At 37.2% G+C, this 15217-nt stretch overlaps 1 protein-coding gene across 2 annotated transcripts in view; it reads left to right on the top strand.

The window, feature by feature from the left end:
• UNC13C (unc-13 homolog C) overlaps positions 1 to 15217 on the top strand; it is a 587724-nt gene that overhangs the window by 183946 nt on the left and 388561 nt on the right. The window contains exons 4-6 of one of the 2 annotated variants that reach the window (XM_060095294.1): positions 9993 to 10071; positions 11104 to 11109; positions 12258 to 12329. In XM_060095294.1, coding sequence (XP_059951277.1) covers positions 9993 to 10071; positions 11104 to 11109; positions 12258 to 12329 — 157 coding nt within the window. The remainder of the gene's footprint in view (positions 1 to 9992; positions 10072 to 11103; positions 11110 to 12257; positions 12330 to 15217) is intronic. The other variant, XM_060095293.1, reaches the window with a different exon arrangement.

Here is a 15217-nt window from a genome sequence, read left to right as displayed (position 1 = left end):
TTCATCATGTTAGCCTCATGGCTACCTACTCACAGCAGGATGGACATGGCAGTTCTGTTCAAGATGAACTGCGATAAGGAAGTTAGTAATTAGAAAGTCAACGGAAAGAATTCCAGGTATAATAGGATAACATTCACAACAAAAATAGTGGTGATCCAAATATAAAGAAAGATACAAATGAGAGACAATGTGAGGAAGGAAAAGAAACTGTGATGAATGGAAACGGACAAGACTTGATACCTCTTGGATATTAGAAGCAAAGGAGAGGGGGGAAGGGCATTAGTGGTGTTCTGGAGTCCTGAGAATTTCTAGCTAGCTGCTGTAAGCTGGGTATCTTGAACAAGCATTTAAATTTTGTTGCAGCTGAGTTTCTGTATGCCTAAAATACAAGACTGTTAGAATATATAATATCTTAGGTTGCTTAAGTTTTTCAACTTGGATTAGCTGTTATTAAGGAGTTTAAGCCTCTGCAACTGGACAAATGGTGATAGTATAAAAATCCGAGAAATCAAAAGGAGACATCCAAAATAATTTGCAGGAAAGATAGTTGGTTCTAAAATGGATGTCTTTACTTGAAAGTGCTGACAGGTTTGTGGAAATATGCAAGAACACTTAAAAACTATTTATTGATACCCACTGTACTCCAGGCACTCAGCAAAACAAACATGCTCCTTGCCTACTTCAGTGAAGTCAGTTCATACACAAATTTACTGTATGAACTAGAGAAAGAGTAAGAGAATGAAAGCAAGAAAGAGAAAGGAAACCATTTTAAAATGATGGCATCACTAACCATAAGAGAAATGCAAATCAAAACTACAGTGAGGTATCACCTCACACCAGTCAGAATGGCAATCATCAGAAAATCTACAAACAATAAATGCTGGAGACGGTGTGGAGAAAAGGAAACCCTCTTGCACTGTTGGTGGGAATGTAAATTGATACAGCCATTGTGGGGAACAGTATGGAGGTTCCTTAAAAAACTCAAAATAGAACTACCATATGACCCAGCAATCCCACTACTGGGCATATACCCTGAGAAAACCATAATTCAAAAAGAGTCGTGTACCACAATATTCATTGCAGCTTTATTTACAATAGCCAGGACATGGAAGCAACCTAAGTGTCCATCGACAGATGAATGGATAAATAAGATGTGGCACATATATACAATGGAATATTACTTAGCCATAAAAAGAAATGAAATTGAGTTATTTGTAGTGAGGTGGATGGATCTACAGTCTATCATACAGAGTGAAGTAAGTCAGAAAGAGAAAAACAAATACCATATGCTAACACATATATGTGGAATCTAAAAAAAAAAAAATGGTTTTGAGGAACCTAGGGGCAGGACAGGAATAAAGATGAAGATGTAGAGAATGGACTTGAGGACACGGGGAGGGGGAAGGGTAAGCTGGGACAAAGTGAGAGAGTGTCATTGACATACATATGCTACCAAAAGTAAAATAGCTAGTGGGAAGCAGCTGCATAGCACAGGGAGATCAGCTCAGTACTTTGTGACCACCTAGAGGGGTGGGATAGGGAGGGTGGGAGGGAGGGAGATGCAAGAGGGAGGAGATATGGGGATATATGTATATGTATAGCTGATTTACCTTGTTATACAGCAGAAACTAACACGACATTGTAAAACAGTTATACTCCAATAAAGACGTTAAAAAAAAATGTTATGGCAATTCAACATGCCAGTTCACTATTTTACTGACATTTGCCCAGAATGAGCAAGAGTTGGAAGATAAGAATATGCTATACCTGACAAAGTTTCATTTCCCTTTGGCCTCGCAGATGGGAACAGCATTGTCCCACTGCACATAATTTTCTATATTTTTTATACAGCTATGGCCTCTAAACTCAAGCCTATTACGCTCACCCCTTGCTGTCTGTGGGAGATTGGTTCCAAGGCTCTCACAGTTACCAAAATTTGAAGATGCCTAAGTTCCTTGTATAAAATGGTGTAGTGTTTGTGTATAACCTATGTACATCCTCCTGTATACTTTTAATCACCTCTAGATTACTTACAATAGCAAGTAGAATGTAAATGCTATTTAGATAGTTGTAAATGCTATGCAAATAGTGGCCAGCACACAGAAAATTCAATTTTTGCTTGAACTTTCTGGATTATTTTTTCCCAAATTTTTTCAACCTGCAGTTGATTGAACCTAGGAATGTGGAACCAGTAGATATATAGGACTGGCTCATCTCACTCTCCACCAAGCAACTAGTGATCACTCCAAGGCAAAAGGAAATATGGCTGTGCCAGTTTTACTGAGAGACATCATGTTGGTCTCTAATGTAGTTCCCTTCACAGAGATCATCAGTGGTAGTTTAGAGGACTAGATGTGATTTTCAGTAAAGACAAATATCCTACTTTATGGCCATAGTTCAGAGAACCCAGGAAGTAATGAAGAGAAGATAGAGGAGTCTGGCATGATTAGTACTAGGGAGAAGCTTTATGCTTTGAATTTTATTTCTGCTTTAAGTCAGGGCTTAGACAATTATTTGAGAGGATAAAGCAGTGTTTTTCAAGATTAGAGCTAACAGAAAAAATGGACTTGGTTGGAGCATCTGTGAGACCTTTGTTCAACATAAAGTGAAATAACTGGGACCAGGATTGTAGATGAGGGTTAGGCAAGGAATAAGCTCAGCCAAGATGCATGCTCATCAGGGCTGAGGCACTAATCAAAACGAGACCAGCAGAGGAAAGAAGTCTAGACCAAAGCTGAGTCAGAAGAGGAAGTGAATAACGCTCAGAATACCACATGGGATACAATCACAAATTTGGCTTTCTGCCCTTCTCTTGCTTTAATTATTTAAGTAGATAGCTACCCACAAGTGCATGTCTGCCAGAGACTGTTACTAATCTATTCCTTAGTTGGAGGAATGTGACTAGCCATAGGGCAGCAGTGGGCCAGCAAACATTCCATCAACTTCAATAATGTTTCTGTTTACACAAGTCTATAATAAAATAATTGCTACCAATAATGCATAATCTACTTACACAGGTCTTCTCAATCAGCGCTCCCCACAATACCACTGTGAAGTAAATTTTGCATTTTCCATATGAGATAATCAAGGTTCATAGAGGTTAAAAAATATTTCCTGGTGGAGTAACTAGGCTCCTATCTTCTTCCAAGGACTAAGTCCTTGCCTGCTACCCCACTTCAGTGTGTGGTCCTTACCTTTCTGCTTGGTCCTCTGGCTTCTGTCTTGTTCTTTTTAGGTGTTATTTCAGAGATGATAAAAACCATAGCTTGCTTAATGTCTCATCTCTCCAGTGTCAAGGCCTAGTCACTTGACCTTCCATGTTTCAGTCTTCCCTGCTACATGTCAGAGTTGGCTCTAGGGGAGTAGAGAGGAGTAAGATTTATTATTTTTTGGAAACCTATATTCTAGCAGGGACTTCCATGTAAACAAACAGAATGCGGTTTTACAGGGGTTATGGCAGAAGACTTAGAACAACTGTTCTCCAATGTTTTTCTGCCCCAGTTCAACCAAAAAGTAGGATATCCTTCTCTCAGTAACAAATATTTAATTTTAACCCACAGCTGCTGAGAAGCCCAACTGAAAAGTGGGAGGCATGATCCTCCCCCTTCTTCCTCCCCTCACTCCCCAGCCCCTTCCACTGAGCATCCTGATGTTGAGGTCACAGTCAAGTAGAGTTGGTTGAGATGGGGAGGATGTACTTACATCTGTCTACCTTATGGACTGATGAGCATTATGTTCAAGTTTCATTTGGGAGGTCAGTAGGTGTTAGCTTATGCCACTCAGCAAGGAGGCCAGTACCCGCAGAGGAAGTAGCAGAGTAAAAACAGACAAGTAGGGAACAGTGTGATGCCTCCGAGGATCTACAAGAAGTTCAAGATGACTGGAGCAAGGAAGTATAGGGAGAAGTTGAAAGAGATGAGACTGGAGGAGACATCGTACCTTACTGGGATGTAAAGGGGTTTGTTCTTTGTAGGTGCTTGTAGGCGTAAGGCATATTGAGTATTAAAAAAAAAGGCATCTTCAAATTTGTGTTCTAGAAAAATCACTCTGTTAGCAATGTAAAAAATGGGCTGGCAAAAATTCTAAGAAATTAGTTAACATAGGAAAGCCTGGACTAGGGCACTGTCAATGGGAGAGTTCAAGAGGGAGACAGCTGAATTGTTTTATCAATTCTACAATGCACATTTTTATACTTTGTAATGAATGGAGATGCATCTTAATAACTGATGGTGTCTTAAAAACATTAGTAGCCAAGCAGCAGTTGTAAGAGTTTACAAGCCTGCATGCTTGTAAACTTAGTTAAAAGTGCCCTGGGAAAGTGTAATCATTTTATTGTTATTGCTGGTGGTATGGCTGGACAATTGCAATCTCTTAATACTTCAGTTTAGAAAAACAATGATGATTGGAGGAAGGATCAGAGTCTTGTTTGTCTCTTTTGATGCTTTTGGTAAGGCTGAGAGCCCACCATCACCGAACTCTGCAGCAGAACTGTCTGCTTCTGGGAATACAAGAGACAGTAATGGAGCACTGTTTTCCATAATGCCCAATCACTGTTGTTCTTTATGGCTTAAAAGACAGTAATTTGGAAAAAGTCCCAGACAATGACAATTCTGGGTTGCAGAGTAATTCTGAAAGGTTGAATTTTGAATGAGAAGTTTAAGGAATAACAATTTGTTTTGCTTATATTTTCCTTTTCATATGTAGAAAAATGTGCATGACATATGACAGAAATCTATGCCATAGACAAAGTCATTTAAAGAGTGCCCTTTCAGTTAGTATAAAATTTAAATTCTAATTACTAAGAAAGCATGGTGTCAGAGATTAATTTGATTGTTTCACAATGATATATAAAATAATGCTTTATCTTATGATAGATGGTGCCTTAGTTTTGATGAGATAAAGAATCAAAAAATCATTAGGAATTGGTGATTAATTGGCTGTGAGGAATGAGTCATCAATTACACAAACATAAATAACTCATTCGGTGTTGACAGTAATGGAAATCTTTTCCAGAAGGTGAAAAAAAATGAAAAGAAAATATTAGGATACAACATATTCTAATATGCTGCAGGGGAATAATTAAAGTATATAATGATCATCAAGAAAAGTGTGTTAAAATGTATGTAAAATAGATCATGTTAAGCAAAAAAAGCAGTATAGATCATTGTATGTTTATCAGCATTAAGTAATGAAATAAATACAAAGAGGTGTTTTTAAAAGGCTGAGAGTACAGCTGTATTAGAGGAGAGGGAGTTAATATGATTTATTGTTAACCTTTACATTGCCTTAATATTCCATAATGCTAAAAAAGATTAATTATATAGCCCTGCCCAGTAAATGCCTTGGAAACATAGAAATAAACAGAAGCACTATAATTTGTTTTTTCAGGGCTGTAGTCTTCAATTAATTGAACAACTCCTTTGGATATAAACAGTGTCTACCAATTTTCTGATTTCTAATGGAAATCAGCAAGTCTCTGAATATTACCAATTAAGCATCAAGCATCCACATGCGGAAATAGCACATCTTTGTCCCATAATCAGAAAGTACCACTTTCAGGAAACCTGCTTAACTGTTTTCATGCAGTACTTTCCTGGTGCTTTCTCAGAGTTCTTTTTCAATACGTAGAGACTCCGTATGTTATCAGATCAATTTTGGATTAAAAATAACTACTATGTACTTAGTAAAAACCAGCTTTACCTCTTCTACCTGTGTATCAGGTTTTTAAAAATTACAGAATACTGTATATATCTTTTAGACAACATGTGTTTCTTTCTGTAACAAGATAATTAACCCAAGTCAAGGTATATAGCCATATACTTTTATACTCAGATGTTATTAAACTCAGTAAACTTCTTTTAGTATAATTATGCAAAGAACTAAGGAATAAAACCATGAAAAATATGAAGACTTTTTAATAGAACAAATGTTGGATTAGAACACATTTCAATTTAGCCTGTAAAATTATATCCATTGTCAATTATATGTGATCATTGACGTTCCAGATATTTCTGTAGATCTCCTGATCATTTGTAATGCCTGTAGTCTAAAGGTCTCCTTTTTTCTTGGGAGAACACTTGAATAGCTGGAGAGGAACCACTTGGGAAGAATTGGGACTATCTTATACAGTAATACAGTGTTTCTAATTCAAAGATAATACCCTTAGAATAAATTTTTTTTAAATTCAAATACTAGCAGCACCTTTACTAGGACAGGCCTCTGATTTCCTCCTACCAAAAAAAAAATATATATATTGGCTATTAAGAACATGAGGTTTGAGGCAAGACACTCCTGCAATGGAAATCAAGCTCTACCAGATATTTCTAGGCCTGGGGAAATTGCTCAGTTTAAGGTTTATTAAAGGTAAAATGGGATTAATGGGAAACCTCAACTCGTTGTAAATGTGGAATAATGTAATCATATAAGCAGTAGAGTATGGTAAGCCAAATCCTGGCAGTGCTAACTCTGACTTAGATAATGACCTTTGGGATGATTCTGAACTATTCTGTGCTTCCATTTCCTCACTTATAAAATGAGAGAAATAATTCTAGTTATACCTTATTGGATTTTTTGAGAATAAAATGAGGTAATGCTTGTAAAGACTGGCTATGATGGATAGCATTCTCTCTGGCTCCTGGTAAGTGCCACATAAATATTAGCTAGAATTAGCTAGTTTGCTTGCTACAGTTAAAGATGGCTTAATCCAATCAGCTATACCAGAAAGGGTTGAAATCAAACAGCTTCTTCCCTAGAATTAGACTTCCCTTCAGAATTACTTGTCTGCTGTTGCCTGTTTTGATGACTCGCTGTGACCTCCTGATCATCAAGCCTGGCTCATTTCTTTAACGGATATCCATGAACTTGACCTCTTGCCTATAAGGCAATAATTTACTTACCTACTGTTCTTTCCAGTCTTCACCATTTTTTTGTTATCTAATCGCTCCCAGATCTCTCCTGGTTAGGAAGTCTCTCAGTAAATATTACAAAAATATTTGTGTAGAGCTTCACAGTATTCACCAAGCACTTCTCTATTCATGAGGTGAGGCTATTAGGCAGATTTTTTTTTTTTTTAAGATTCAGGTTTGAAATAAAAGTTTTATTATTACTTGATGGATAAGCTCATTAAAGTATACATTTATACAAACTTATTATAGTAATGCTGAAAATGTAAAATTATAAGGAAACACAACCTGATAACATTATGGGGACTATCTGTGAAGGTTAAGAGAACATTTTTATTGCATTACAATTTAAAAATATAGGTTTAATGAAAGTAAATGACAAATTCAGAGGGGACAGAGATGAATTCTGGATCCATGTCTTCTAACTTGGGTTCAAGTTTGGCCTGGGTTCTTGGATATCTCTGTTCTGATGAGAGAAGCATAAGGGTGAAGTGTGAGGTTCAAGAACATATATATGTGTAATTGATTCCTGAATTTGTGAAAATATGAGGTTGCTCAAAATTCTAGGCTGGCTTGGGAATTAAGTTCCACAAGAAGGAAAACATAAAGAAAATAAATAATTTGTTATTGATAGGAAGAAAACACATAACTCATTTATATAACACTTGGCAGTTTATAAATCATTTTCTCAATTGAGAAAATTATCACAATTTATCACCATTAAAATTATCACCATTATCACAATTGAATGTGTTTCTTTACAAAGTTATTAAAGTAACTTCAAAACATTTCAAAACATTTGGAGGCAGTTAGTATGATTGCTATGTAATGTGGTGGAAAGACATTTATTGATGAACATTTTATGCCATTATTATTCTGTTAACAGAGGAGAGAAAGTAGAAACTGCTTGGAATCAGAGCCTTAGACTGGAGCAAATGAAACTGGAAAAATCCTTTTAGGAACCCACTCGCATAATCCTTTTCCCATATATTTGATGTTTGGGATGTGGGAGGGTCAAGGCAGGGAGAAGGCAAGAATATGGAAATAGGATAGGAGGGAAGCAAGGCGTCACACAGAGAGTAGTAGTCTTTCTGAAGATGAGTGTTGCAAAGAAAAACAAATATTCACTGCCCTTTCCTCCTCCTATACTCTGCAGTTTCTTGCAATTCATAAGAAGATGCTGCCAATGATTCTTTTGTGATCTCTGTCACCGTGACTATCACAGCCCTTAACCTACAGAGTGTCAATTGGCCTTATTCTAGAAAACGATGGAAGCTGTATTAACTCCTTTTTCACAGGTTCAGTGGTGGCCTACTTAAGTGTCATCTCCCCCTACCACACACTGTCTCCCCTCCCATCTTTTATTCCTTACCCCTCTTCTTTCTTTCCTCTTCCTTGATCTCTGCCCCACAATTACTCTTGTCCTGTATTCTATGATCTACAGGTAAATTTTAGTTCAGGTGTGTGACCTTAAGTATATTCTGTTCATCACTGACATCCTTCTTACCCATGTGCAGTGGTTTTAATATTTCACATTTATTACTGCATTTGGTCCTCATTTTCAGACATGTACTTTATGGCATTATTACTATTTATTACCATCTTATCTTTATTAATATTTTGCTTTTATTAATATTTTGTATATGTTGTATGATGCATTTTTGTAATTTGTCCAAGATCACCAGATTGGTACAACTGGAAGTATTTGAATTAAGACTGTGGCTACTAAGAGAGATCCAATAAGACAAAGGTTTCCCTTTGTTAAATTAAGCAGCAGAAATGAAGAAACAATCTGTGTCAGTGAAAACTGGACAGTAAAATGCTGATAACATATTTTTGGCTGTTGTAGCCTATTCCAGTGGCAGAGCTGCCCACCTAAACCCAGCAGTATGAATTGTGGTGTTTCTGGTGCAAAAGCTGACTCTCAGCTAGAGGTTAGTAGGGGTTTTGCAGTTCAAGTGAGTGGAAGGAGTAGCTGTCTGTCATCAATGACGTTAGCACCTTTTTGGTTGTATAAAAAGAGTAGCTTTAATGCAATAAAAAATCAAATTTAGGGCTTCCCTGGTGGCGCAGTGGTTGAGAGTCCACCTGCCGATGCAGGGGACACGAGTTCGTGCCCTGGTCCGGGAAAATCCCACATGCCGCGGAGCGGCTGGGCCCGTGAGCTATGGCCGCTGAGCCTGCGCATCCGGAGCCTGTGCTCCGCAACGGGAGAGGCCACAACAGTGAGAGACCCGCATACCGCAAAAAAAAAAAAAAAAAAAAAATCAAATTCAATCTATTAAAGTTATTTTAATAAGCATTAATATTAATATATTTTAAAATTAGTTTAAATTGCAAAGATGGCACGTGCTTATTATAAAAACATTGGACATTAACAGATTTATAACATAGGGAGAGTCTTCTCTTTTTCTATCACCCAGTTTCTCTCACTCCACAGAGGTAACTACAGTTTACCAATTTGGTGAATATATTTCTAGAAATTTTCTGTGTATATATAAATGCACATACAAATGTGGGACCATATGAAACATAATAATATGCAAACTTGCTTTCTGAACATACTATAAGTATTTTTTCATATATACACATATATTTACCTTATTCACTATAACGATTTCATCCTTCCCATTGTATAATATACTATAATTCATTCAATCAGTATACTGTTGTTGAATATTTAGGTTACCTAGCTTTTGTTGTTACTACAAAAAAAAAGTTGCAGTGAACATCCTTGTGTAACAAATTATTATAATCTTGTGCATTTATCTTTAGATAATTCAGATAAGTGGAAATTCTTGTATTGGAATAATCACTAGTATTTTAGATGTGTCTATAAATCCTTGAGATGCCACTTTGGAGTTCAATCTGTGAAGATGCAATATACACAAAACATAGTATTTTTACAATAAAAGTAATTTTTTTTTTTTTTTTTTTTTTTACCATTGCAGACAGACCAAACTTTCAGCAAAACTGGTTTGGTTCTGTTTCTTCCTCGAGGTGCAAAGTTCCATATACCTAACAATTTCAATTGTCCTCTTATAAAGAGTCAGTTAACCATTAAAATCATTCCTTTTTCCCCTCTTTCAGAGCCGGGTGGGGACTTTATGGTATTGATAGTATGCCAGATCTCCGAAGGAAAAAAACTCTGCCTATTGTACGAGATGTGGTGAGTCACTCCTGTTAAATTCATTTTGACTGCATACGTTGTCTTTATCTTTATTAGATGTCATATTGTCCTTCTCATTAAATGCCTAGCCTGTAAATGTTTCATAGAATAAAACACAGAAGAAGCTGGATGCTAGCAAGTGTTATATTTATTATTTCTTTAAAATCTATTAGAGGGAGGAAATAACTCTAACCTTTTGACAGCTTTTAATATCAGTTGAAATTACAAATTGAGTTAAAATGGCCCTATAATTGAGCAGAAGGAAGTCACACAGCATGCAAAGTGGGCTGCTGCAACTGGGCTTTGATGACCACAGTTTACTTTGCAGTTGAAGGCTAGATTTGACAGTCTTCATCTTAACCTAGTAAACTTTATGCTTTACGAAGCATGCAGATAATATTAATCAGTTCCTTATTCTCATATATTAAGATCAAGTCTAGCCAAATTAATAAGCTGTTCCACTCTCCAAAGAAAACCATGGCTTCCAAGTCATTAAAACCTTTATTGGCCCTGAACATAACTCTGAATGACAAACTCTCCTATAAGGAAATATGCTGGGGACTGCTTAGAGATGCAAAGAATTGATAATAGTCTGTATTAAATTCTAAAAACAAATAGCCCATCAACATGAAAAAGAAATGTTTTCTATCATTTGCATTGTTTTCATGTTTTTCTGGAGGCTTATTCTTAATAGTTTATTAAATGAAAATATATTTTCCCTCAGAGAAACTGAAGTTTTCCTTTTAGCAACAACGTACACAATTTCTTGATACCAGTAATTTTCAATTTTGCTATGAAAACCTTCATCTGAAGTTCATCACTTTAGTTTTAAATTAGGAAAGACAAAATCCTGCCTGGAAAAATCTTATGCTGGAAAGCATGATATGTCTGTACAATTAACTCAGATTCCTGCCATTATAGTGTGACGTTATTTTTAAGTGTTAGGCTTAGTTAACATTATTATACTCTTTTCTCACCTGTCGTATGTCTAATTATTTATATTTTGTTTTCTCTGTCACTTGGACACTTCAGGCCATGGTAAGTGACTTTCATTTTATTTAATTAATACTTGGCAATCTTCTCAAATGTACACTGCTCTTATTCATGGGATCAAAGAGAGCAAGATGGGGAAATAAAAAGAGACATATTAGAATAAGAAGTTTGGGTTCTCCAAGATTTAACATCTAGTTCAATTCTGAAAGACAGACCAATTCACATAAACAACAGGTACAAATACAGACTAAAATAAAATAAAAACATAATTTTAGGGACAGTAGTTGTCAGAGATGGAAGATCATCTTTGGAGGTAAGTCCTCTATAAGCTTACATGGTAGGAGTGGAGATGGTAGGAGTTTATAAGTGAGGAGTGAGTCACCTGCTCACTTAGGACTATACTGAACCTAACTGGGCACAATGGCTTTGTAGTTCCAAGGAGATATATTTCTGACCAGATCTATTATTCCACTATGACTTCCCTTTGTTCCTAATGGGAGAGAAGATTTAATATTCCCATATAGAACTCCTGATTTCCAGAGTTCTCTATAGCACCATCAAGTATATTATATTGTATATGTTTCAGGTGGGAGCAGCATAATGGTTCTATTTTACAGGGGAAACTAAAGGGATGTGACTCTTATTTAAAATCACCTAAGTTACCAACAATGAGTGAAGAAAACAAGTCTAATGATGATTCTCAATTGATAAAATGGACACTTGGAAGAAAATATTCTGGCCAGATATAGAAGCATATTTCAGGGAACTATGGACAACTCAAGAATCATCTAGTACCACTTGTGATTCAGGGCTATCAGACAGATCAGCTGGCTCTGTATCAATGGTTATGTTTTATGAAGGAATGTGATTATGATCGTCTTGGGGAAAAACAATGTCCTAGAAGCCTCTTGCCAGCCTAGAAACCTTGGGCTGCAAGCCTGCCTTGCTGGGCCTCAGTTTTATCATCTGTAAAATGTAGAGCCTAGGTTTGATGATCTAAAGGGACCTTTTTCAGCTTTAATGTCCTATGATTCCACATTCTGGATGAACTGGCTGACTACTGAAAATGGTAGGTCCCTATTGACTAAAGTGTGAATAGTGATAGTCTATACTTTTACATTTTCACCTTCTGCTGAGTAATAGGTACATAGCAGTCACCTCATAATTCTGTGTTTTTTTGGTTTTTTTTAAAGACCCTGGCTGCCCGGAAATCTGGACTCTCCCTGGCTATGGTGATTAGGACATCTCTAAATAATGAGGAATTGGTAGGTGCAGAGAGTCACTTACTAACTATGCATTGATCATAGTCTGGGGAAAAGCATTCTGCCTGGGCTGCTTGTTTGTTATGTTCATTCCAAAGCTCTAGGAATAATTGGGAACATGGGGAAAGTCTGACCCTAAACAAACTTTCTCAGGGCCTCAGCTGCATGATCATACAAATTATCCTGTGCTGCTCAAATATGCATACACCTTCCCATCTTTACAAATGCTATTTCATCCTAACACAGTTTGCTTGTTACTGTCCACCTAAAAAATCCTGCTAAGTTTTTACATAGTTCACGTTTTGCTTCCTTTGGGAGGATTTCCCAAACACCCTCCTCCCCTTCTGGCTCAATTATTAGCTTCTTCCACTGGGCTTTTCTAGCATTTAATCATGACCTCCATAGTATAGTATGGTATAGCATGGTTAAGAGTGAAGGCTGCTTGGGGTGAGTCCCATCTTTGCCACTAAATTAGCATTGTTATGTCTGGTAAGTTATGTAACTTCTCTGAGCCTGAGTTCTTTCATGTGTATAGTGAGATGATAATAATACAGAAGATTAAGGGAGTGGATGAATATTTAACACGCTTACACAGCCTAGGGTACAGTAAACAATAAATACAAGCTGGTGTTCTTATTATTTTTGTTACTACAGTTTGATTATTTTGCATAAGCCTTTCCTTTTAGACTCCATGAAAGTAGCACTATATCTTGTTTGTTGTTCTTGTTAAATATTTTCATCCCTATTGCTTAATACACTGCCTGACATAAGATAGATGCTTTGTCAATTCTTGTTGAATGAAAGAACCAGCCTGATTAGAAGGTACAAGTAGGTCAGGGATTCTTGAATTTGGTTCATTAGAATCAACTGGGGGAGCTTTAAAACATACTTATGTCTGAGTCTCACTCACATGGTTCGATTTAATTGGCTTCAAATATAGCCTGGATAGAAGAGTTTTGTTTTGTTTTGTTTTGTTTAAACTTCCAGGTGATTCCAATGAGCAGTGAGTGTTGTGCCATGGTAACTGCATCCTGCACAGCCACTTTGCTGGGGCTTTTTTTTTTTAAATTAATTAATTAATTTTTATGGTTGTGTCGGGTCTTAGTTGCAGCACTTGGGATCTTCATTGAGGCATGCAGGATCTTTCGTTGTGGTGCATGGGCTCCTCTCTAGTTGTGGTGTTCTGGTTTTCTCTTCTCTAGATGTGGCATGCAGGCTCCAGAGCGTGTGGGTTCTGTAGTTGTGGCACACGGGCTTAGTCGCCCTGCGGCATGTGAGATCTTAGTTCCCTGAGCAGGGATCGAACCCGCGTCCCCTGCATTGCAAGGCAGATTCTTTACCACTGGACCACCAGGAAAGTCCCTCTGCTGGGGCTTTTATCCAAGACAATTTATCTGTGCCATCCTTTATTGCAACTATGTACTCTACCTCTCCCAATTTTTAGAGACTTTGTCATTCTTAGAGAATAAAAATGTGGCCACTATTATTACTTGTTTTAAATTTCTACACATTTGCCATTTAAACACCATTATTTATATTTATTTTTCATTCTCTTCGTCCTGTCATTGTCATCTTCCACCCAAAGCCAACCTTTCCTAGGTGTCTATCAGCAAGCCGCCCTCCCCAACCCAATCAGCCCTTAAGTACTACATCAGCAATAGTACATGTCCCTTTGAATATCTGGGTGCTACAGCAAGTTCAGAACATTTTTTATTGTACCATAGGATTTTTAAAATATGGCTGCTTTCCCAAGGGCTTATTCTTATCTACTGGGTTTATGATGCCATGTAATATTTTCACTATAGTTTGGATACGAGAGAAAGTAAAAGTTCTCTGGTATATGAGAAAGCCTCATAGTGCTTGCCGAATCTCAAAGTATCCAGTCTTTTGCTTTTGAGGAAATAATCAAGATGGAAGGTTTTTATTGATAGACTCCTATCCTTTCTTATATTTTAAAATTTGCTATTTGGTTTAACGCACAAATACTCATTCCTATGAAAAGTGAAGAGGAAAATGACAGAAATTAGAGGAATGCTACTACATTTTCTGAGGCTCTGACAGAGACCACACCCTCACTTCATAGTTAAATTAGCTATTGATCTACTGTTCCTTTACTTAAACGTATCATTTTGCTTCTTTAGTTTCAGAAGACCTATGTAGAAGATATTTCTGTTTGGGTGTTTAGTGGATGAACAGAGTCCATCATCATCTCCCTCTAAAACTCATAGAGCCCGAGTCCCTGGGGCCCATGTCTCAAAAAGCAAATGAAATATGACTTCTGTACAACAGGCATATTAAATGTCACTCTTGACAAGCTGTCACATTAAGTCATTACATAGGCAACTAACATAAATGCTGGAGCAAATACTTTCCACTTCCCAGTTCGTGAGTCCCAGGCACCCTCAATGTGAAGCATGAAATGTTTGCCTTTACATGAAGAAAAAAGGCTTGGCCATGCGGAAAATGGTAGCCCTTCTATTTGAATTAAAGAGATGTGGTAAAAAGCTCAGTCATCTCTTCCAAGGAAGGAAAGGGCTATAAAGTCTGATGCAAGATGACAGTGGGTCAGCCAGCACCACCTCCACTGACATACTGTTGGCAGTGGGCAAAGTATTGCCAGGCGCCCCCTCCATCACCAATTCTCAGTCACCACAAGGAGCTGCTGGGACTGATTGGGAATCTCTGTCTAATCAGCCCTTAAGCACTACAGCTTTGAAATATTCCCATCTGGTTTAATAACACCAGACAGGATAACAATCTAGTATCCATATACCACAACAATAACCTGCCTGGCACTACACTGTGCAGCTTTGTGCTTGCTTTCTCAGTGTTAGTTTCCTAGGTTTAGACCCAAGAGTAGCACAGTCAAAGTAAATCCATTCACTATTTCA

Source organism: Mesoplodon densirostris, chromosome 4 (assembly GCF_025265405.1).
Source record: "Mesoplodon densirostris isolate mMesDen1 chromosome 4, mMesDen1 primary haplotype, whole genome shotgun sequence".
NCBI classification, from domain to species: Eukaryota; Metazoa; Chordata; class Mammalia; order Artiodactyla; family Ziphiidae; genus Mesoplodon; species Mesoplodon densirostris.
The sequence above is the reverse complement of the archived record's forward strand: the minus strand, read 5'-3'. Positions and strand labels throughout refer to the sequence as shown.